The sequence below is a fragment of the Calidris pugnax genome, unplaced genomic scaffold, assembly GCF_001431845.1.
Source record: "Calidris pugnax isolate Ruff unplaced genomic scaffold, ASM143184v1 scaffold220, whole genome shotgun sequence".
NCBI classification, from domain to species: Eukaryota; Metazoa; Chordata; class Aves; order Charadriiformes; family Scolopacidae; genus Calidris; species Calidris pugnax.
Window position 1 is genome coordinate 224,986 of NW_015090963.1, and position 24,539 is coordinate 249,524.

Consider the following 24,539-nt stretch of genomic DNA (forward strand, 5'->3'; position numbering starts at 1 on the left):
AAAAGCCCTCTTATAGCACATCCTTTATTTTTGGTGTGTATATGTATGTGTGCACACATACACACACACACACAAAAGGATGCAGTGTAAGGGGGCTTTTAATATGTACATATGCACACATAAACAATTTCAGTGTCCCTCCACTTTACAGTCAGGTTTTCTTTGGATTATGAACACTTGTGTACAAGTGTTGCGTTTGGGTGACAGCAGAGAGGGAACAGGACACAGGCTGTGTGGTTGCTCAGAGTGTTTCTCAGCTAGCTGTAGAAGCAGAGGAGGGAAGGTGTCTCCTGCTGTCACCAGGTCCAGCCCCAAGGCAGAATCAGCTATTTTGGATTCTTTCCTGAATGGATGTTTGGCTGATGTACCTTTTAAGACCTCTTGTGATGAAGACTCACACCTTCAGCTTCTCTGTCCATACCTTGGAAAATTTGGTCTCTAGCATCTAATGGGTAAACCAGTGAGAAACAATTAGAAGAGAACAACCAGTGAAAGAGAGGGGGAGAAAACAGTTAAAAGCCTGTGCTGCTTCACGGTCTTATTTTTTCATTATTGTTTGAGCTACCGTTTAATCAGTGCTGTGTAAACAATGGTGTTATTGCCTTCATGTTTATGAGCAAGATTAGCATATTAACTATGAATTACAGAGAGTCATTAGTAAGTCATCTGTTCTGCCCATTCAGCAGTAATGAACATAAGCACTTGTTGCTTTGGAAAGCAATACATCAGCTGGACTCCAAGTAAATATTTCCTTTTTAATGGCACCGCATACAGAGTGTTCCCAAAGTGCATCAAGATTTTGGAGAGTAACAAGTGCTATGTATTGTAAGGCAAAGTGCCCTTTGGACAAAACTTCAAAGGTGAGCATCTTAATTGTGGTGGAAAAGGTACAAGGGATGTAACTGTGATAATTGGTGAGGCACTGCGTGTGCGTTTTGAGCCATTTATGTACAGAACATATTCCCATAAATCTTGTGTGTAAAATGATGCTTACGTGTTTGGAACCTTGAACCAAAAGTCTTTGGATTTGTTTTAAAGTGGAAACATTGGAAAGTCAGAATTTAATTCCAACCATGTTGTTTGTGCTCACTGCTCTCTGGTGAAGAAAGAGTTCTTCCTCTGCCTATGTCTGGTAGTAAAATATTTTCCCAAGAAGCATGTGGGAAACCTTCCAGTAAATAATTATGGAATAATCTATCTGGGGAGGACATTTATTTCCAACCTCTATGATTTTTATGCCCTGAACCAATAAGGTTTGTATTTTCTTTCTTGAGACCAACTAAGTTTTTGGTCATAATAGCATCTTGTGGCAGTTAGCTTTTTACCAGGCTGTGGATCTATGTTTAAAAGGAAAAATTAAAAGTAAATAAATCAGAGACTTTAAATTCCCTAGGCATCTTTCTTCTGCCTTAGGTTAAATAAAATCAAACTCTACAGAAGTCGAAGCTCCACTGAAATGGCACAAGTCAATTTAGGTAAAGTGAAAAGTGTTGTTTTAGTCTGAGTAAGAGACGTGTTGAGATACGGTTTTCCTTGCACTGCTGAACAAATATACTGATACAGCTCATACTTGTAATTTTTTGGTGTTAGAATTTCTTTCTCCATATAATTCCTGATTTATTGGCATGATTACAGTTTATATCATCACAAGATCAGAAAAAAAGGAAAGCATAAATTCATTAATATTAGGAAAGCACTGAGACATTCCAAGTTTCACTGAGAGATCAGGATTGAGTGTGACAGTCACAGGTGATTATATTTAAGGAAGAAGTGTAAAGGCTGAAATTGGTGCCTGACTGCTTTCTAGAAAAAAAACAAACCTGTATTACTGCTCTAGAAAGGAGCAGTATCTGTTTATTGACTATTCCATGTGACTACAGGAAATCAGAGACTGAAGCTGGTATAAAATGGCTCGATAATGTAGTATCCCCAACAAACATCACCAAGGTTACTTGTCATTGTACATAAAGAAAGAGGATGTGCATTATAATAAGGTTTAATACATTCTAAATATGGAAATATTTTAAGAGATGCATACTCTCTCAGCAGGGGTCTTGCAGTGATGCAGAGAGGATGATGGAGTGCTGCTACCTTTTAAGTTAGAAAAATGACTTGCTTTTACTTAATTGATAACTTAGTGGGGGGAGTATTTTGGCAGATATCTGGAGGATTTAGACTCCTGAAGGCAGTGCTTATTAGTTATGTTCTCACGTTGACAAAGTAACTGACAACCTTCTGTCTCTGTTGGCAGCTAGTTACGTCTTAAAAAAGCATTTAAGGATCATCAGGAGCTCTATTTTTCACCTTACACCTTGTCTCCAAGGATTTACTTTGTCATGTGCTCGGTAACTAGAATTTCAGGGCAATGGACAGTTGCAGCTGGCGAGAGTCTTGGCTTCGTTGAGCTAATTCTGGGTTTTGCTACGGGTTAAATCAGCTCTGGAAGAGCTAAGCAGCGTGTGCCTATACAAACCAAGCAATCTGCTCTGCTTTGCTTCAACCTTGTGCTGTGCAAGGCGATTGTTCTCAAGTGTTAAAAAAATCCCCAAACAGTGCTTACAACTCCCTGTCGAAACAGCAAGGCTAGGGAGGAGATTGGCCATGGTGGCACTTTCCCTTGTGGGAAGAGTGACAAGGGATGGAACAACAGCTCTGGTTTTTTTGGAGCTAGTCCATTTGATAATTGGCATTGTCAAAGAGAGGGGTGACAGTCCCATCTTTCCACTCAATGAGGATCTCTCCATGCCTCAAGGAAGGGGAGCGAGAGGGTGGAAGGTATGGCTGGGGACCTCTTCGCAAGGGAGGTGGCTCCCGTAAATCAGCTCTGCTGCCGTTGGCTGGGGAGCTCTTCAGAGCAGAGAGGATTTTCTTCTTCCTAGGAGAAGAGAGAAGAAGAGGGCACGTAACTGCCTCTGCCTGTCACTTGGTTGCTTCTCCACGTCAACTGGTTCAGCAGCCACGGTGTTCACGTTCTCTAAACCTCCAGGGATGGCACAAGGTGTGTAGGAGAGGAGGGGAAAACATTAGTGGCTGCATTCGGATGGAATAGTGAGTGGGAGGGAAAAATGGGAGGGAGAAACAGGGTGGCAGGGAGGAGAAATCATCAAGGGTGACATCATGGGTAAGCAGGCACATCTGCTCAGGGCCAGATACTTCAGGTGTGGGATGGGGAAAGGTGCCAAGACCAAAACTTCTGTTTCAAAATGCTGGACAGGGAAGTGGCAAACATTATAAAGCCAAATCTCACTCACTTGTTGTAATGAACATTGAGTGTCAGTATTATCAATCCCAGTATGAATGCCAAGGGGCTGAGGACCAGCATGGCCGTCTTCCAGTTGGTACCTGAATGAATATCAGAAAACAGTCATGTGTTTGCTGTACCTGTCCCCGTTCTTATGCAATAACCACTATTGCCACCAAAACCACCTGTAATGTCCTTGAAGACTAGCAGATAACAGGAAGAATGCTTTGTCTATAAGATCAACATTTTATCTTTACACTGCACAGCATCCCTCTATTGAAATGGCCACAAAAAGGTGGAAGGCAACAGCTATTTATGCTTCTCCACTCTGCAATGCTCTGATATGAAATAAAAAGGGCTGGGGGAAGGCACCAGTGCTAGTGGGTATCTGTTTCTCCTGGTGAGCTCGCACAAAGCATTTGCATGTTTTTACTCACTTTTATACTCCAGGCCTGGGGAGATTTGTTTAATCTTTAAATGGAGTTTTTCTGACAGGTAATTTGGTGCCCTCATTCCCTACTGAGCATCCTCAGCAGGACCCAGGGGAATGTAACTCTTTATTGATGGCAAGGTTGGGGACGCTGATGATCTACCTGGTCTCTTCCTTCTCTGGCTGATCACTGGACCTACCTGCAAGCCTGGCCCCAGCATTTTTTCCTCGATTTCCATGATGCTTTTTAGAGTGATTGTGGGCTGCATCTGGGGGAAGAAGCAGAGAGACACAAATTAACAGCTTCCACTGTTGGACTGGAGGAAGCTCCAGCTTCCTCCTGGGACTGCACTTGGTATGGAGTCAGAAGGGAAAAGAAAACTTTCTTGTTCCTCAGCATTTTCCAACCACAGCTATTTTTTTCTCCTAGAACATCTGATGGCTGTGCTTCCAGGTTAGGACTATGGCCATGTCACCGAGCCCTTTGCCAAGGCTAACTTCTTAACATGTTGTGGGAGAGCAAAGCCTTGAACCACTCAGTGGCACACATGGAAGTTCTTCAGAAGTACTTAGGTACTTACCAGCACTGAAAATACTTGAGTAATCAATCTCTAGATGCCGCCCACACTTTACTTCCTGCTGTTCTCACATATGCATGCAGGAGAGAAAAGTGCTCACCCTCATTTGCTGGGAGGTGTGCCTGTTTGGTCTTCGCTGGAGACATTGTGCTGTTAAATCTGTTAGCCAGTGGTGGGTCAGTCAAGCTCACAGAAGGTTCTCTGTCCATGGCATCTGTCTTTGATGAATCGATGGTTTTAGCTTGGAAGGAAACAAAGCAAAGGTGTGTGGGGTTATCATTCACTTTGTTGTACAGAAACCTGGATACGCTCAGTGCCTGGCAAAGGAAAGGAAGGAAAGCCGGCCCTGCATGTTAGCTCTATCCTACAAGGACAACAGGACATGGTGCAATAGCAATCACCTCTGCCTGTGCACCGAAGGCCCTCAGTTGTCACAGATTTCAGAGATTAAATGAACATTTCAAGACTGAATCCACTGCCAAAGCAGAGCTTGTTTTCTGGTGGTAAATAAGGTCATTGGTCTAAAAAGTATGAGTGCAACATCAGCTGTTAAAAGATGAGGTGTGAGGAAGAGGTGAGTGGAAGCATCACAGGTATTACCAACCCAACAGATGAAGAAATGGGATCAAAAGGGTGGTAAATAGTCCATACCCCTTGCAAGGCTCAACAGTATCCTTTGCCTTGCCAGTCTTACTGTAGAAGTAGAGTATGTAGTAGAGTAGCAACTACTCCTAGAGTATAAGTTGTGGGAAATCTCCTGGCAATAGTCACCCTCTCCTGCACTGATGGATGTGGCAAGATCATGAAAACCATGTCTGCAGGGCTCCTGGCTGCTTATCCCAACCCCATCCTTTCCTGTGGCACATGGGTGTAATTTGGTCACAAATAACTCACTGAAGTCAAAGTGTAAAATCCACTGTCTGTCGATGCTCAACTGGAACTTGGCTAAGAAAGGCCTAAGCATCGGACATAGGACTTAGATGTTGTTACCAAGTCATCAGAGGTTCCCTCCAGTAAACTCTGAACCGTGGGGTTGGTAGGAAAATTATCAGTTTGCACAAGACACACTAACTGGCACAACCTGATTCAAAGCCGGCTCTGTGTTTACCCTCGCAGCCTTATTTGGGGAGCCTGGCTCCCAGGCAGCCCTGGGCTGCCAGGAACATTGCCTTGGGGAATGAAAATGCCCTTTTCACATGCCTTTTTCCCATATCTTAAATGTTCCACACATTTCCTAGCCTATATTTAACTAGCTTATTATGGTATCTAATTTGTATTGGCTGTATTTACCTTCATGTTAAATAAACACTAATGCTTGTGACTACCGTGATAATTACATGTTAACCTTCTAGTTGGCTAATTAAAAACCTCAGTAAAAAGACCATCTTATCTGCACATGACAGCCAAAAAAGCTATTGTATCTCTTTTTATTTCAAGTTAGATATAACTTTTTTTTTGTGTCAAAAGGTTATATTCACAATCCATTTACTTATGCTAACCTGATTAATCACATTTTTCCTTTGCTCATTTATGCAAAGCTGAAAATCTCATTGGGGCTATCAGGCCGTAAGGTAAGGAACAGCCTCATGTAAGGGAAATAATTTCCCCTGAGTTGGGAACTTCATCACCTACAGAGTGGACAAACACAGAAAAGCCATTAGGAACACCAGCTCTTTTCTGGTCCCTGGAGTAGAAGAAGGGAGAGGAGGAGAGGATGGGCAGAGGAACTGAGTGTGATTTTTGGGTCTCGGTTTTGCACACATCATCACAAGACAAATCTTGAAACCACCTTCCTTTGCATAAGGGAGTAAATGAAAGAGGGAAACAGACTGGATCATGAGTTGTCAGTGGTCACGAATGAGTTTCACTGGCCATCTGACAAATTATGGCAGTCACATCTTGGTGCAATGACCATGCCTGGTGTCTCTGAGCCTGGTGTCAAACACCTAGAAGTATGACAGGAACAGGGTTTCTGCCATTTTTGTGTTCAAAATGGCAGAGGGCAGTGAGAACTCATGAAGGCAGTGATTAAGTTCTTTTTAGCAGAGGCCAAGGCCATAAAGCTATTAATATAAAACTGTATTTTTATGTTCTTTTGATCTCATGTTTTGGCTTTTCTTAATGCAAAGGGAGGGCAGTGCTTTGACTGCCTCCCACCACTTGCTGTGTTCATTAGTTTCTTTATGATTACATCAGGCACCAGGAGCAAGGTTCACTTTTGAGGATCATGAGAGCATGGGATGAAAGTTAGAACCACGGTTTCATTAGTGATAGCTGCACTGTTGGGGTCTGGCAGGAGATAACTGTAACGTGTTGCTTAGAAACCAGAGCAACAATTTCTCATTTCAAATATAGCTGCTTCTCAATAATTCATACAAGTTTAAAAGAGGTTTCTAGCTGCCTCCAGTTTTCTTGTTTCCAAAAGCGACATCCCAAAGTACAAAGTACCAAAAGCCCCTTAAGTGGCTGACTTTATGGGACTTCATCGGTTGTTTGGAACTTGGGACGCTCAAGCAATTTCAGCTATTCCTACTTCTGGGCACCGATTCAGGTGAACTTTCCAAAATACTTGACTTTTGCCTGTCTTTAGAAAGGTAGCTGGGGTTTAGAGACCCGATCCTGTAAGGTGTTGCACGCTTTCTGGAAAGCACTGGACAGGAACTACTGGAAACCGGTGGTACCAAGTAGTTGGGCTGACTTGGAGCCATTTGGTATCTCTCCAGATGGGGACCAAGCTAACATGAGTTACAATGAAGGATGCGAACCTGGTGTTAGATGGCTTGAATGAGATGTAAGGTTAGGTGTTATCTGATGCTAAATCTACCTCATCTTACTTTCATAGATCCACACACGTGTGTCAACACCTTGTTGTGTTGGTTTGCTGGGCGTCAGAGCTGCTGCCCGGGCAGCAGCACAGATGGTTTCATCTTCTAAAGTCTTCCATCTGCTGAATTTGTCCTTCTCCCTTGAGACAAAGACCTTGTGGCCTCCTTCCTTGGTGCTGAGGTAGAAGCCCAAGCTCTGCAGAGTCAAGTGCCCCTTCTTGCTGCAGGACCATGCCTGGCGTTCCCAGTCCCCACAGGGCTCCAGCTTGACCAGGGCATTCTCCCGCATCTTGTGGGCTGACAAGCACTGCTTCGTTTGAAGGCTGATGATGGTCCCAGTGGTGGGATCCCAGCTCCACTGCTGCTGCTGGGACAGCACCTTGCAGTCGGTCAAGCTGATGGCGTTGGTCTCATGGTGGGAGACACGAATGCACTTTTCCAGCCGGGTGTTCCTTATGAGGAAGCCTTGTCCCTCTGCTACTGCAGTACAATCAAAGCATGGTTTAGTAGTGGGCATGTCTGAGGTAGACATGTCTTCTGAGCACCAGACATTGTAAATGGCCTGGGGAAGGGGAGACATAACCCACCAATCCTTTTCTGGATGGGCACACCTGGATAAACAGTTCCCCTAACTTCCTAATGCCCCAGAACATCTTTTCTTTAAAATAGGTGATGTGCAAATAGCCACGAGCAATGCTAGAGAAAAATAACCACCATATAAGTAACACATGTAACTAATGGGGAATACCTCACCATCCTTGAAAAGTTGTACTGTTATGAAATACTTGCCTATATATATTTAAGTGAATATTTCAACTGGTTATAACTTTAAATAGGTACCCATCTTCCCCTTCCTCCAAAATAGTTGGATGGTTTGAGGGGTTTTTTTGCCTCTATCTGGACCAAACCCTCTTATAAAAAAGCAGTTGAACCCCCTAAATTTCCCAGGTGCTATTCACATGGGGCCAATTAAGCCACCTTGGGCTACTGTTTCCATTAAGTGGCTTCTGATGATATTACAGCAACTCCCCATTCAGAAGTCTGGAAGTACTTGGCTGACTCAGCTCACGTAGGTATTGAAATAAACACGGATTTAGCACACTTGACATTCGTCTGTGCTTGAAAGGCATGAAAGTACCATTTTTAAGGATCCCTGTCTAAGGGAGAAACATTACAGCCACCCCACAACAGACACACAATTTGAAGCAGTTTCTCTAATCGCTTGTTGCTTTTAATAGCGTTGGGTCCCAGCTTCTCTGATAACTTGGGATGGATGTCATCCTGTCAGCTGGACAAATGCTCCTTTTTTCAGTACAAAATCATCAGGTGTGGCCTGTGAACATCCTGACCAAAATGTTAAACGCTAAAACATCTGTCACTGATTCAAGTCTATCTTCTGCTGTGTATTTTATGCCTAAGACAGATCGATAGAAATGAAAGTTTCAAGTTTCTGCACATTTTGAGAAATCTTTAAATTACAATTAACACATGGTAAGTCCCAGCTATTGTGGTGACACATTTTCCCTTTTTTCCCCAGGAGTCAGAGTTAGAAAAGCCCCATCAACGTGCAGTATTGAACATAAAGAGTAAGAGGAGACTGAAAAGTGATGTTAGACAAAAACACTGATGTTTATCTAAACAACTGCTTCTGCAGAGTTTCCCTTCCCAAAGCAAAGAACAATACTTTTCCCTGGCAGCAACTATTTGGCTCAGTACCTGAAAAAGCTAACGACAGTGTAAACAGAAGCCGGTACACAATACCGAGGGTATGAAAAATAGCTTAAAAGAGCTCTTATGTTTTCCCTCAGGAAATTCTAGGGGTCTGCCACATTAATACTGCCTGCGGGATGTTAAATCAGAAACAACTAGGGGCTTTTTGCTCAGCCTGAATGCATGGGGAGAGGCAGCCAGGAACCGCGGAATGACTCCTGCGCCGGCTCCGAGATGAGGATGGATGTGTCTGCGCTGGGATATTGAGTTTCATTGACCTGTGGTAGCCACCAATCCAGGCAATTCCTAGCAAGGCCGTGTGCCTAAGTGGAAATTAAATTTCTGTGGGATCTGTGGATAGCTCATGAGTCCTGTGCTCTTTATTCCTTATTGAGGGCTGGCTGGATGGAAGATGTTTAATGCACCTTGGGCTTGAGTTTCTACCAGCTTCTGGAGGCACGAGAAATGTCTCATGTATAATCTCCCATAGTCTTTAGAAAATCCAAAGGGATGAATACAATCCCCCCCACCATATCTTTTTCTAGGACCTGGAATCCAGGTTTCTTACCTCTTTGCTTCATCTTAACTGGGAGAAACCCATTTCCAAAGTAATGACTTGAGAGCTACATAAAAATGTAACAGGGGAATATGAGAACTGTGCTGGGTCAGATAAAATATCTGCTGAGCCTGGTATCCACTCCAGCACTTCTCCTATTAGCATTTGCTAATAGGGGAAGAGGGTAAGAATCAGGCTTGTAAAGAGCTCACACAAGACAGCAAGGACACCAGTGCTTCTGTCCAAAAATATACTGGCTATTTAAGAGAGCTCACTGGGTATCTATGGTTAAAATGGTTTTGCCCATGTACACTACTTTGTATTTTTCAACTCTGGAGCTAAAAAAACTTTTTATTGCTCAATGTGTATTGTCATATCTGCAGCTGTGCACAGTCAACTTCAGTTTTGATTATTCTTAATAATTTTGTGCCATCAGCAAAATTAATTACTTTGTTATTCACCCTTTTGATCTTTGTTGGCGTCTGCTGATACCTTCACTCCCTGAACTTGTCACTGAGTTGTCTTGTCAACTTATTCCACATCTTTGTTCCAGCCTGTGGGCTATCTTCATGAAAGTTTCTTGTGGGCCCTGGAGGAAGATTCTCATCAAAAGTCTATTGCAGATGCAAGCGCAAGGTCTAGGACAGCTCACCATAATTATGCACTCATTGATGCCATCATGGATGTCACAGATTCCCTCTACAAAAGCTCTATTGAATTTTCTCCTATTTATCTGTCTGCTTGAAAATTCTGACCATGTCTGAAGTGAGCACCAGAACCAATAAGTCATTCAGCCTTTCTACACTGCCCTGCTTTGGTTGCTCTTCTTACATTTAAGCCAGTTATTTATTGGCCTCCTTACCCAAACAAGTTCCTACTTCAGATATATTTGAAAATTTCTGTTGGTAGCTTTTTCATACTCTCATTAGTTTATTCCTCTAAATCTTTTTCTCATATATTTTATTATGGGTTTTGTTATGAAACATGCTAGAATCTATGCTGTTTTTAATTTTCCTTGCTTGGCAATGCCTGTCCATTTGAAAGTTTCATTTTTTTAATGAAATGTTGAAGAGTGTTTCTGCTTAACTCAACCAGCAGATTTGTGCTTTGTTCCCTGTGTACAGTCCCTGATGTTGTACGTTCCCCTCTAAAGAATCACTGTTACCTGCGTATTAGCAGCAAACATCATGTGCCCCCTTATTACCTACCAGGCTTTTCCACTTTTCATCTGCCCCTTTCTAGCAGCTTTCTTGGTTCTATTCAGGTCTCAGGTTGCAGAGAAGGTCTAAGGCAGCCCGTGTGCCATGGGAATACATGTGAGCTGAGGAACCTCAACACTGCAGCTGAAGAGCTTTCCTTTGAGATACTGTATAGCTCCTCAGTAAGGTATGACACCAAGCTATTAATAGATTTTTATCTTCACACCATACCTCAGGTCTGAAAGTGTAACCACCATTTTGCAGCTTGGGAAGAGAGGTCTAGCTGAACTTTGCTTGGTTCAAAGTTACACGGGAGGGTGGCAGCAAAGCTGGGGCCATAATCCTTTTCCTCTGAACTGTGGTCTGAGTGTCTTCCCTACTGACAGTGATGTTGAGCTCTCTGTGAGGCTGGCTATCAACCTTCCTTGTGGTGTTTGGTGTGACCCTTGCCAAGCAAGATGTGGACCTGTGTCCGTTGTACAGTTCACCATCCACTACCATCCACGTACATCATTGCTTTCCTGAGGTTGAGGGGTTGCTGTCTAAGTGAGCAACCTACAATCAGATACAGGTAACTGGCAGCAGTCATTGCACATGCCCCACACAGTCATAAGGGGTAGACCCACAGATAGAGCTGGAGTACATTTACTTTGGGATACACATCAGGCATCAAGAATTCTTACTTAGGAGACAATATGACTTTTTTTTTCCCCCTAACATTGCCGAGTCCCACTGTCCAGAAGCCCTGCAAATAAGGCCATCATCCCTAACATTTTGGGAACGTTAACTTGCAGCTAGCAGAGCATCCAAAGTACTCCTTGGGGGTGGAAATCAGCATCTCTGAAAAATGCCAGCCTTACCCACAGCGCCTGAGTAGATGCCTGCTTTGAGCTGCTCATGCTTGAACATTTTGGCCTCTTCTTATTTTTAGGAACAAAATAAACAATTTCTAGCAAAGGCGCTTGATGCCAGCCCATTTGTCCTATGATGCTGCCACTCTGGTTACAAGAAAGAAAAGCAAGCAAATATAGCCCACTGCTTCTCTGCAGCATTGCCACTCTTGGGACATGCTGTTCCTTGTAGGATTAAGAGCAAAACCCATGCAACGTTCCTAATTAAGGTAATGCCACCAGATAAGCCTTGGTTGCCAGTAATCCCAGTCTGGTTTGGAAATTTTCTGCTGTTTCTAAGCAGTGCCTGTGATGGTTTGTTGAAAGCTGTTTGCAAAATGTTTGGGGATGGGTTGCTCCCTCTAAAGGGTCTGAGAAGGGAAGGGATAAGTCAGAGAGGAGGAGGCACAAGTTCCCAAAACACTCCATGTCACCCAGGAACCTCAGTATTGGCTTTGGCCACTTTTGCCCTCCCCAGTGGGGTTCCTAACTCTTGGAAAAATCTTTTAATTAGCTCGATTTCTCATTGCTAAATGTGTATTTTCTGTAGGGAGAAGACAACCACTGAGTCATGGCCAGGAATTTACCTTTTCCTGCCTCTACCTGTACTTGAAGGCATCCATCTGTGGCAGCCACAGTACCTCTCCTAGGGACTGCTTTGTGGGGACATCCTACAGCTCAGAAGAGCTCCCAAACTTGGCTCTTCTTGGGAACTGCCATATGACACAAGATCATCCCAAGTCACCCTTGCAGTAGCAACAGTGGCTTGGAGAAATGTCTCCAAGGTGTCTCTGCTGCTTCCACCCAACATGAGCACAGCACTGGGGGTACATGTGCCATGTCTGAAAAAATTTGGAGCCAGCAGTGCTGTAACCTGAGTTATGGTGGGACAAACCACAGAGTTTCCTGCTCAGGTTAGTCTGCCTCTACTGTTCTCCACTGCAGTAGATTGCATCTTCTCTATGGAACAGGAATCAGCGGAGACTGACCCACACCATTCTCATATACATTACATATATTTGCCTCCTTGCATAACTCCCCCTGAATATCAGCTCTCCCAGGATTGAGGGTCACCTTGTCTGTTGGACTATTGCAGCAGTTCAAGGGGCATCAGTTGGGAAGAAAGTTTTGAAGACTTACATCCTTCCAAGTTGCCCTGCCAGCAATTTTGGTCTCTGCCCTAGCCGTAAAAACAAGCATGAGGGACTCCAGGTCCTACTAGAAATGACCCCAGGCCAAAAGCAGAACAATTAACCAGAGACTTTGGAGATCCTTAGCAGCTTAGACACTGTGGTGATGCAGACACCACCACTCCCTAGCCTGGTACTGATTGTCAGACCCTCTCCCTTCAGGCAAACACAGCATCTGACACCTCCTGCCCTCCTGCCCTGGCTGCTGAGCCTCACGCTGGCTATGCAGAACTACCATGTTTTCTATCCAGATCCCTTAATCAGATTCAAATTCAGGACTAGAGAGTCAAACTAGAGAGTTGGGCAGAGAGGAGCCTGATTAAATTCAACAAGGGCAAGTGTAGGGTGCTGCACCTGGGGAGGAATAACCCCACACACCAGTACTGGTTGGGGGCTGACCTGCTGGAGAGCAGCTCTGTGGAAAAAGACCTGGAAGTCTTGGTGGACAACAGGATGACTGTGAGTCAGCAATGTGCCCTTGTGGCCAAGAAGGCCAATGGCATCCTGGGGTACATCAAGAAGAGTGTGACCAGCAGGTCGAGGGAGGCCATCCTGCCCCTCTAGTCTGCCCTGGTGAGGTCCCATCTGTCATACTGTGTCCAGTTCTGGGCTACCCAGTTCAAGAAGGACAGGGAACTGCTGGAGAGGGTCCAGTAGAGGACCACAAAGATGATTAGAGGCCTGGAGCATCTCTTTTATGAGGAAAAGCTAAGGGGCTTTGGTCTTTTTAGTCTGGAGAAGAGAAGGCTGAGGGGGCACCTGATCAATGCCTATAAATACTTTAAGAGTGGGTGTCAGGAGGATGGGGCCAGTCTTTTTTCAGTGGTGCCCAGGGATAGGACAAGAGAAAATGGGCACAAACTTGAATATAAGAATTTCCGTCTAAACATGAGGAGGAACTTCTTCACTTTGAGGGTGGCAGAGCCCTGGAACAGGCTGCCCAGAGAGGTGGTGGAGTCTCCATCTCTAGAGACATTCAAAACCCGCCTGGACAAGTTCCTGTGCAACCTGCTCTGAGTGGACCTGCTTTGGCAGGGGAGTTGGACTAGATGATTTCCAGAGGTCCCTTCCAACCCTATATCATTCTGTGATTCTGTGACTAAATGTAGAGTGGGGCTTTTGTAGCACATCTACAAAACCAGGCAGTCTAGAAAGACACTAGATAAAGGTGGAAAGGACTTTCACATGACTGGCCAGAGCAGCAGGAGCAATTTGCAGTGATGCCCTGAAGTTACTGTGTCCTGCCATGAGTGAAAACTCAGCCAGATGTCTCTTCGGAGCAGGAGGGGAAGCTGTTTCTGAGCTGCCCTGGGCCCGACAGGCTGTTTCTTCCTCCTCCAAAGGGTCAGATAGAAATGAGAAGATGCAGTAGCATAAGAGAGAAGCTCCCAGTTAAGGCAGGAGAGATTGCCATGCAAATGGAGCTTGGTGCAAGACATTGCCCTGTAAGATCACTTGTAGGAACATTACATTGAATCTACCTGAAGCAAGCAGCTTGAGATGCTGTCATGTGTGGACAAACAAGGCCCTGAAGAGTGAGCAGGAGCAGACTTGAATGCAGCTCAACAATACCTCCTTCTCATGAAAAGATCTCTCTCCATCCAAGGGAGCAAGCCCCTCTCTTCTACTCGTGCAGGAGACCGGACCAGGGCCATGGGATAAGGAAATTGAAAACAGCTGGAAGATACTTGATGTTGTAAGAGGGGTGTGGTGACCCAGGTGTGTTTGGTCAAAGGCAAGAAATCCAGATGTGCACAGGGAAGTGGGGAGATTGATACTCTGTTGTCAATTTTGCCTGAATTTATACCCAAGAGCAGCATGGCAGATTAGGTATTTCTTTTGCAAAACAAGCTGTTGACTGGAACCAATATTAGCTTATTTTACCCTCATCCTCCCTCAGGTTTTGACTGTGCTTCCTTGGATGTAAAGCTTAGGGACACAAATGTCCATGACAGGTCAATCTACCTATGGAGAGGATGATGATAGATGGAGCCTGGTGAGTCCCTGTTGGTGAGCAAACAGGCATCTGCCCATCAGGCCCAGCAGAACAGGCAGAACTGGAGCTGGGTGAGCAGCTACCCGGCAACTGGGAGCTCTGGGTTTATGGGAGCACAATTTCCATCACTTCATGCAGCAGATCAGCTCTTATCAAGAAGCTGTGTCATTTTTATAGAGAAGTCAACAAAGCCTACTGGTAACTGCCAGTAATTAGCTGGTAAACAACTTCCCAGCACAGGTACCTGATTGCAAATACGTCTTGGTCTGCACTCAGATTATTTTCAGTAATATGTCTGTCTCTCCAAGAGGAATTCCCAGCTGTTGCTTCTGGCAACCACAGTGGGCTCTTTTTTTTTTTTTTCCCCAACCATTGCTGCTTTCTTCAGATCTTGTTTTTGGTTGACCAACAAGCCTTCACAGCTTTCCACATTACTGCAAAGTCCATTTTTGACCAAGTGGGTCAGCAAAGGCCTCCAAGGGAGCAGAGCAGCCATGGGAAAAGATGGAAGGTTTTGGCATGGAAAAACACATGGATAAATGATAGGAAGCAGGGGAGGTCAGTGAAACCAACATGAAGCTGATGCATGTGCAGAAAAACAGTCCTGGGGGGGGGAATATGGTGGAGGTCTAGAAAGTCCAGAGAGGTCTGGAGAGGATGGCAGGGGGGTGGCTGGTCAAAGACTGATCCCAGATGGGACATGGAGTGCCAAGGGAAGGCTCACAGTGTGCAGGAGGTGACTCTGCACCCAGCAGCTGTGCATCCTTGCTGCCAGGGAGAACCTGCACAAGCCAAGGTAGGAGATCTGGTAGCTGCTGAAGAGTTAAACACATCGGGGTCAGGAAATCCCCCAAGCAGAAAATAGTCAGAGGCTGGAGAAGGACACAGGGGAGGAAAAGTATCGGATAAGCTTGGCCTTTCTGCCCCTTCAATGAGAGGTGCTTAGGGCTGCCTTGGGAGAGTGGGGCGTTGGGGGTCAGGGAGCAACCAGCACCTCACATGGGTTTGGTGGGCAGGAGAGTGGCCCCAGGGATATGGGATCGGGCCAGGATGCCAAGCAGAGCCACCACCAGCCTCACACTCAGTACATGAGGATCGAGAGTCAGTGTTAAATGAACTATTTTTTCAGCAGTCTCCTTTCTGTTTGTCCGTGCAGAGATTCTGCTGGTGCCCGACTTCTCACCACCCGTCATACTTCACTGGGTTACCGTTAGGCTTGAATTCTTAAGAAAAGAAAACACTTCAGCTGCCTCCTTTCAGGGACTTTCCGAAGAAGTAACTGTGAGAACCAGTTTAAGCAATCCCAAGGTTTCCAGTAGGAAACTGAACCCTCTAAGGTCTGTTGAAAGTGAGCACTTCTGTCCTGCCAGCAGCCTTAAAGCTCAGCAGCCCCAGGCAGATTGGGATGGAGAGAGGCTGCTGCAGGGAGAGGTCAGCCCCAAGCAAGGGCATGTTTGCTCTCTGCTCTTTGAGCTTGCTTTGGGCATTGCCAGTTATTGGGAAGATTATTTCCTTTCTTGCAAAACAGGTTGGTTTTTGGTTTTGTTAGTGGTCTGGCTGAAATGCAACAGCTGATCATGTGATTGTACCAAAAGCATTTCACTGGAAAGGAAAAGAAATGTGCTGTGGAAATGTTATCCTGTGATCCTCCTTAATTCACTAATAAAGCATAGCCATGGGGCTCCTGTCGTGTGGCAGCACTAAAGAACCGTTTTTTCTAACACCAGACAAGATCTGTATTAGAGTGAGAGAAAGAGCAAGACCAGAAGGCTGTTCTGCTCTCCTGGTGTCTCACCATGGTGTCATCTTGAGGTCCTAACCAGATCTCCTCTAACTTTTAAGAGATGCACACGTATCCTCACCCCTCACTAGCACAGTGACATATCCTCAGCCAGGGACTTTGACAAAAGAGACATTCAATTAACTGGATTTACTTTAATTGGCAAGATTTGGGGTGCAAAAAACCAGCAGTAGGTGGAGAAAAAGTCAAATCTGTAGAAGCACAAACCTCTCCTTTGACCTGCAAACTGAGGGCTAGCTGCTCAAAGCAGCCCAGGGAACACACACTTGGAGGATGTGGAGCAACGAAAGGAAAGTAAAAGGGCTGGAAGAAATGTCCTTTGAGGAGCAGCTGTGGACTTTGGGCTTGTCTAGTTTAGAGAAAAAGGCTGAGGGGCGACCTCATTGCTCTCTACAGCTATCTGAGGATGTGACATGGAGAGGGAGATGCTCAGCTCTTCTCCCCAGTACCCAATGACAGGATGTGTGGGAATGGCACAAAGCTGTGCCAGGGGTGGTCTAGACTGAACATTAGGAAGCATTTCTTTACCAAGAGGCTGGTCACACACTAGAACAGGCTTCCTAAAGAGGTGGTCAATGCCCCAAGCCTGTCAGTGCTTAAGAGGCATTTGGACAATGCCCTTGATAACATGCTTTAACTTTTGGTCAGCCCTGAATTGGTCAGGCAGTTGGACTAGATGATCATTGTAGGTCCCTCCCAGTTGAAGTAATAGTCTAGTCTATTCTAGGCATTATGGCCAGAGCTGCCAGTCTGAGCTTTGTCTTTAAGGAATAAACATCCTTGGCTGTGCAACCCAAATAGCTGTGCTTCTCTGGTCTAGTGAGCTTGAAAAGCTCTGAGCAGGTAACCTGCAAAACTGCAGGTCTGTCCTCCTTGCAGCTTCAGGGTCTGAACGAGCCTTAAAGCACTTCAGCAATTTATTTCGATGAGTTCTTCTCAACCTGGCATGTCAGGCGTAATTAAAAGTGAATTATTAATTCTGAGGCTTCACTCTTTTAAGAAAAGACGTGCTGCCCACTGCCCATGATGGGGTGGGCAAGACCGCGGGTAGCACCGCTCTCCAGTAGCTGCTCCTGGGTGGCACCTCTCTGTCTCTGCAGGATGATGCTCGACAGGATTTTTGCTTTCCTCATCTACCCACACGTGTCAAAAATAAGGCTGCTTGGATTCAAAATCCCACTGCGTACAGTCAGGATCCAAGCGACCTCAGCAAGCAGCGGAATGATAACACCAGCCACTACCAAGTTTGCTCCGTGGTGATGAGCGGTGCAGATTCTGCAGCTTCCCAGCACATCCCATTCCCATCCGACAACCATCCAACACAATGAGGTCCTGCTCCCCTTCCCACCACCCTCTCCCATGCTGCCAGCATGCTGTGAGCCCGCTCACCTCTGCTGAGGAGGAACAGCTAGGTCAGGGAGCAAACAGAGTGCCCGGGAAGTCACTTAGCACCTGCCTCACCCCCAGAGCAGGTGTATTCATCCCTTACTCTTAGCTGTTTAAAAGCACTTGATAAAAGCCTCCAGCATGATGGCATGGTGTTTGCTCCTGGCCAAGCCATCCCAGCACCTTGCCAGACTGTCCCTCACTCTTCTGCATTTAATCCCATTTCAAAATGGGATTTGAAACGCACCCACAGGCGCTGGTGGGCTCAGAGCTTTGCAGCCCAAGCAACACTTCAACAGCAAAGCAGATTAAAACCTCAGGGGAGGGGGAGCGGTTCACTTCCCACTTTCCAGCTAGCCCGATTGAGGAGAAACTTACCCTCAAGCCAAGGGAGGAGGCAAATACAGCCCAGGCTCAGCCTGAAAAGCTCCATGGTTTGCCAGCACAGCAGGGGGGAAGGAGCCCCCGAAACCTCTCGCCCAGGAGGATTGCCAGGCAGCTCGCTTTTCCCCCTTCCTCTGTCATTCACAGCAGAAAAACCTGCTGGGGAGAGAAAAACTCTTTTGTCTTTGCGCTGGAGACTTGGCAGCTGGCTTATCAGGAAAGGATCAGCCTTGGAGACACGGTCCCGCTCAGCGGTTATCCCTCAGGAGAAATCATAAGACGGGCCAGGATAGGGGGGACCCTGGACCCTGATGCTCGCAGCCACCCAGCTCGGCTCCTTAGCAGCCGTGGCGGTTGCTCCCAGCAATGAGAGGAGAATGCTAAGCAGGCTGGCGGGCTGCCTTCCCCGGGGCTGGGGGTGGAGGAGGATGCAGGGCTGGCCTGGCAAGAAAAGGCAAAGTTCGACAGGAGCGCCCGGAGGGGCGTGGGATGCTTGGCTGTTCCCTCACAGGGTTGTTTTTCTCTTTAGGGAGAAATATTCCCCCCTTGAGATGAGTTTAAGCACCGTTATAGGTCACAGTGGAGATGAAACCTCACAAACTGGCTGTGGAGCTGGAGGGTGATGGGGGTTGGAGCTGAGCTCCTGGCCATGGAGCAGGGTCCTGCTGTGGGTCTGACCTGATGCTCTGTGCAGCAGGAAAACCCCACATCCCGCCCTGAGGGACAGCAGCAAAGGCTGTCAGGTCAAACAGCAGCAGAAGTTTGCTAGCAAGATGCTCCCATTTGGCTGAATCCCCTCTGCACTTGTCTGTCCCACCTGCTAGCCAGGGTCCTTATCACCCGGATATATCATCAGTCCTTTTGCATAAAAACACATAACAATGATGGCCTCACAATTACTTTTGGGGTCAAGTCCTGGATGGCACCAATGTCACATCTCCGAGCTCTGCCCATGAGACCAGGAGTCACTGCAAGAGCTGGGAGATGCTTCGTTTAGTGGCCAAGCTGTCAAATTAAACAACGCAGTGTTGGCATCTGTGCAAGGGCACAGGCTTAGATCAGAGCCTTGTGAACATGCAGTTCCCTCCATGCCCATTCCTGGGCTGATGGCCCCCAGATTTCTTCTTCTCAGAGGAGGGATCTGGCCTCAAACCAGACCGGCTTCTTCCCAGGAGGTTGGAGATAATGGTGAGGGATATCCTATGGCCAAACAGAAGAGAAGGTTGGGCTAAATTCTTGCCCTGTCAAGGTCACTCCTGCTGCAGCACCGCACTCAAGAAGAATACCATGGAACTTGTTTCTTTGGCATTACTGGTTTCTTTTCCCTATGGGGAGGTGTCAGGTTGCACTAAATACCACGCATTTTTAATGTTAAACTCTCTTCTGCATGACTGGGGTTGAAAATGCAAACGCTCTCCACCACATTCATCGAGTGAGCGTGTCTCTCCCACAGGAGGAGGAGGAGATGGAAGAGCTTGGCCTGGAGGTGTCACCCTGTCAGATGGAGAGCATCACAGTGAATATCTTGGTGAAAAGTTTACTGGGCTCTTCTACCATGGATCCTGCTATTGCTCCAAGCCTGGGAGCTGGTACATCTCCTGTGTTTCTCCTCCTGGTCCTTCCATCCGTTTCACACAAGGGAAATGGAGACATGTAGAGCTGTGATCTGCCCAAAGCCATTAATTCTGTCTCTGAGCTTCTGAATCCCACGTTTCTCCCAAGCCACTGGACTGCAGCCTGTCCCTGTATGTGCCAGGGAGGTGTCCTCCTGCCAGGCAGGGTGCTGTCAGGGGTCTTTACTGCAGTTTTAGGGTGGGAAAAACCATGCAGAGTCAGGCTACAGGTCTATCTCCAGGCCTGACCCACAGAAGATGCCAAGGGAAAGCTAAGAAAATAGTAAATGTGTCCACTACTCTTTTCCTACAATATTCAGCTCAGGTTTTCCCAATCCCAGCAGTTTAGCAGCTCTCCTACCTCTGTGTGATGGGCAGCTCAGATTTTGCCCTGGCCAAGCCCCTCCCACCTCCATGGGGAGAATCCATCTATTCCCTCTGCTTCCCTCCTTCCTGCAGGCATTTAACCTGGCCAGGACCTTCGTTTTATTCTGAGTCTCCTTTGTCCCTGTTGGGGCCTTTTAAACTCTGTGCAAAATCTTTAGGAAATCCAGGTGTTTTCTTCTCCAGGATGTGATTCCAGCCTTTTGAAGGGTATCTTCTTGCTTCAAACAATGTCTCCTTCCTGCTGTTAAGCCACTCTCACTTCCTTGACTAAGGAAAGGAAGGAAAGGAAGGAAAAGTCTCCAACTTCTCTTCTAGAGGTCTTGTGCTGGTCTTCCTCTTCAAGTGTGATGTGCCGAACCATCTCGGCTCAGCTGTTCCCTGGATCTGGTGCCATCACCTCAGCCTCACATCAAGGTTGATGAGAGATGACACAACACAGAACCTGGCTACTGTCCTTGCTGCCCACTGTTCTACCCTGGGCACTGCACCAGAGGTCTATTCCATCTGAAGATCTCCTCCATCTGGAGACCTGCTCCCTCTGGAGATGCAACTTAACATTGTATCCAAAGGCAAATCCCTCTTTTTTCTGGCTTTGGCATTCCCTTAATGAGCTACAGGATGCTCAGGCTGCCGCTGAACGCCACCACTAACACCAGATTGAGGAGACCCTAACCCAGCAGTGGATGCCATTTTTAATCCCTGGAGAAAAGCGGTAAGTCTAAAAGTGCCGTTTCAGCACCGGCCAAAATGAGCCAGTTGAATGTCAGCCACTGAGATTTTTAGGGTTTCAGGACACCACTTTGGCCTTATTTCTTATATACACAAGAAAGTATTTGCATATAAAATTGCTCTGTAGCCTTAGAACCCATTCTTCCATGACGTGGCCTCATGTGTAAGGGTGCTTTCTTCAAAATCTTTTCCACAGCTTTTCCTGGGCTGCCCTTAGGAACAAGCTACTTCCCAGCTGTGGTCTCTCCCACGCGGACCAGGATAGTTCCATAATTGCTGGCTCTCAGTCACGTAGTTTCCATGTTTGGTTAGTCCTTGCAGACCTGAGTCCCACGGAGCAGTTCTTGGCTCCACTGTAGGTTTGGTGGATGCATTGCTTTCCCCTCTTCATTTTGCTGCTCATGGTGAATTCAATCGGAGTAAAGTGATGAGCAAGTGGAACTTTGTCTCCTGACAGGGACATGGTGTTACCCACCACATCTTCCAACACAGAGATCACTCCTTAGCCACCCAGATGCATCCGTGGTGTGGGACCAGTGCTGATTCCTGGCACACAGCATCTGGGAGAACAAGCATAGCCAAATATTTCACTAGCCTAAAACCCCGAGGGATGCTCGGGAACAGCACAACCATCCATTAGGCTTTCACCCCAGCCTTGAAACCAGAAAATTCTTTACTGAGCTTAAAATCTGAGCTCAATCCTGTATCCTCAGTGTCATCCCAGGTCAGGGATGGCAAAACTCACACCAGGTCCGTGGGGTGAAAAGGGATGGGACCTGGGGGGCTCTCCAGTTGTTTTAGAGGTGAAACCTTCCTTTCTCCCTGGGTAACCTCCTTGGGACAGAAGTGCAAATGCTCATTAGTTTTCTTTTCAGCTGTCTGGGCTTTTGCAGGTTTTTCTATCTGGATGTCTGGTTCAAAGTTATTGTGAAAGGATCAGCTTCAGCCATGCTGGGTAATTTCTGAAATACCCAAGGAAGTTTCTGTTGCTCGTTATGAGCAGGCTGAGTTTTGGTGGTAAAAACCCCTGTCACATCCCTGCGGCTGCTGGCTGGCACTGACCATGATTCGTTCATCCATCCACATCCACTCTGAAGATGGCTTTTCATTACCCTGGTCAAAATTAGATAAATGCCGAGGCAAGCTGATGAATCTGGCCATTGTGGGGTTGCCTCTGCGGTGAAACCTTTCATCACAGAGAAGCACTTGGCATCAAATGTATAGGAAAATAACCACAGTAAAGATTCTGTATCTCCAAGAAGGGGTGCAGAAGGAAAAGGAGATTTTTGCATACCAAAACTCTCCCATGGCCAGGAAGTGGAGCTGGTTTGGGGTACAGCAGCATGTCCAGAGATGCTCGGGTTAGATGTGACCCTTGCAGCCCTGCTCACGTGTGAGCAGCTGGCAGAGACTGTGGGGAACCAAGAGCAGATGCCCTAATCTCCCACTGTGGGTGCATCAGTGCTGCAAGAAATCCCACAGGGACAGGCATGAGATAAATTGCCCAGGACCCCTCATCCTGGCAGGCAGTTGGCTTAGCTGATGCAGAGCCTGAAGCATCCCTCAAGGACCCACCTGGAGAATTCGATGCTTGTAGTGGGTCCCTGACCCATTCTCACAAGAAAATAGCAATTGAGAGTGGTTCCCCTCCCAGGTGAAAGCCTTCAAGCATTGAGCCTTTTTACCTTGCTGTTGTTGCAGGCAGCTCCCAGGGGCTCCTTTTCCAAGCAGAGCCTTCAACTGAGCCTGGGTCTAAGTGGGAGAAAGCCCTGCTCAGACACAGGTTCCTTCTAGGCTTATGCCTTCACCTGGCACCAGCCCAGCTCACTGATTTCATTCAGAGCAGCCTGAGATGAGAGCACCCTTTTTCCACCCCCTTTCCCTGTATTTCTACTGTCCTTCAGCCTGCCCGCATGATTGCAATGGCTGCGTGCACCGACCTTTTTTCCCCCTTGTCTGCACTTTGCTTATTGCTCTGTGCTCGGTTTGAATCTTCATCAGGGGAAGGCCCCTTGACAACTCCCTGGAGCTCCTCACAAGTGCTGATCCTGGTGCAACAGGGTCTGATGGGCTGGTGCTGCCCAGGGTATGTGTGATGAGCAGTCGGTCACCCTGCAGCCCTGGGAACCACTCTCTAGGTTTCAGCCTGGGCCACTGGGTCAGCAGATGGAGCTCCTTTCCAAGGATGGAGGCAGAGCAGCTCTGCAGATTGCAGGGCGATGCTGTGGCCACTACTTGCAGCTTGGAGCAGCACACGGCCACTGTGCAGGCTCAGGAGCCAGAGAGAGCCCTGAAATGGGGAAAAAGTTGATTTTGCAGGGTTTTTTTCCCTACCAGCTTGGGAAGGAGGAGTTTGCCTGTGTAAAAGGATGGGAGTGGAACTTTCCACTGCCTGTTCCTATAGCAATTAGGACTGAAAGACCTGTGCAGTAAACTCTGCTTTATCCCCAGTAATGAGGGACTGGGATACTCTTGATAAAGAAAAAGCAGAGGCAATATTTCTGCTCTAGACCCGAGCTGGATTTTCATGGTTCTGGGGAGCTTATAGCACTGTCAGGCTTAATGGGGTTACCATCTTTGCAGCAGCACTTTGCACAGGCACAAGCCAGCAGGGTCTCTGCAGCCCCCTAAAAGCCTCCCAGGTACCAGGAGCCGTGGGAAGCAGTGCAGAGACCCCAAATCGTCATGGTTGCCAGAAATTAGACCACTCGGAGTGGTGTGGTGGATGTGAGCTGGTGCAGGTCTCTCCATGCCGCCGCTCCATCCCTTCAGGATACAGCCACAAGGCTCCTGGCAGGTTGGAGTCTGTTGCTGATATGGGGTTAATATGAACCAAACTGCTGTTTCAGCCCAAGGAACTGGGCAAGATGCCCGGGGGCCGAGGGTCAAGGCGGTGAGGCAGCCATCACTGTTGCCCTTGCTGGAGCTATCAGGAATTGCTCAAAGCCCAGAGCTGGGGTGAGAGGTGCACACAGTGCTCTGGCTAATATCCTCCCTGCTTTGGGGGCACAAGCGAGCTTTGATTTTTTTTTCCAGCCCTCAGGAGGAGCAGGATCATGCACCGCTCCGTGGGAGAGACTCCGGCCACGTCCAGGGATGTCAGTGCCCCAACCTGCAAAGTGCCCTTGGCAATGTCACCTCACCCTCTGCATCCATCCCCCAGCTGCTTCCCCCTTAACGTTAAGCCTTGTTGGCTTTGTAGCTAATCGCTCACGCGATAACCTTGGCTGTCCCTCGCTCCCCCTCGTTGGCTGCAGTGATAGCAGAGACCTCTTTTCTCACGTCACCTCTACACACAGGAAAAATGGTGAGCAAAGCTCCCCCAGGCCCCTTTTAGCAATAAATCCCCCATACAACGCCTGCATGTGCCAGGCTGCTATGGGAAATGAGGGTTGATGGGAACCGTTTTGCTCTTTGGGCGTGTTTTCTGTTAAAAAGCTGCCGTATGAAACAGATTAAAAGGGCTCAGTAAATGATTAAGCAGTTCTTGCAGAGTTTGACAGGGCAATAGTTTGTTTATTACCGTGGCTTATAGCCACCTCTGGCGCTTGCTTCTAGAACATGTCATATACTGTCCGTATGAGCGCCTGATAGCGACTGCTAAGTGTTTGATAACCTGTTATA

General features: G+C 47.0%; 2 protein-coding genes across 7 annotated transcripts in view; one reads left to right on the top strand and one right to left on the bottom strand.

Annotated features, from left to right (window-relative positions):
• Window positions 1-24,539, top strand: part of LOC106894056 (uncharacterized family 31 glucosidase KIAA1161-like) — a 38,220-nt gene that overhangs the window by 8,140 nt on the left and 5,541 nt on the right. The window contains exon 2 of one of the 4 annotated variants that reach the window (XM_014952486.1): window positions 10,605-10,726. The exons of 2 other annotated variants lie outside the window; for them this stretch is intronic. In XM_014952486.1, the coding sequence (XP_014807972.1) occupies window positions 10,605-10,726 (122 nt within the window). Of the gene's footprint in view, window positions 1-10,604; window positions 10,727-24,072; window positions 24,223-24,539 lie in introns of those variants that run through there. One more of the 4 variants, XM_014952490.1, reaches the window with a different exon arrangement.
• LOC106894058 lies at window positions 736-18,542 on the bottom strand. Of its 3 annotated transcripts, none has more exons than XM_014952494.1 (6): window positions 18,181-18,542; window positions 7,084-7,551; window positions 4,350-4,490; window positions 3,872-3,940; window positions 3,252-3,342; window positions 736-2,875 (listed from the first exon to the last, which is right to left on the bottom strand). In XM_014952494.1, exons 1-6 carry the CDS (start codon window positions 18,233-18,235, stop codon window positions 2,668-2,670), a joined length of 1,032 nt encoding a protein of 343 aa, XP_014807980.1. In that variant the 5' UTR covers window positions 18,236-18,542; the 3' UTR covers window positions 736-2,667. The 3 variants fall into 3 exon arrangements, with proteins under 3 accessions (XP_014807980.1, XP_014807979.1, XP_014807981.1); XM_014952493.1 differs by having other exon boundaries at window positions 7,084-7,554; XM_014952495.1 differs by having other exon boundaries at window positions 7,084-7,636.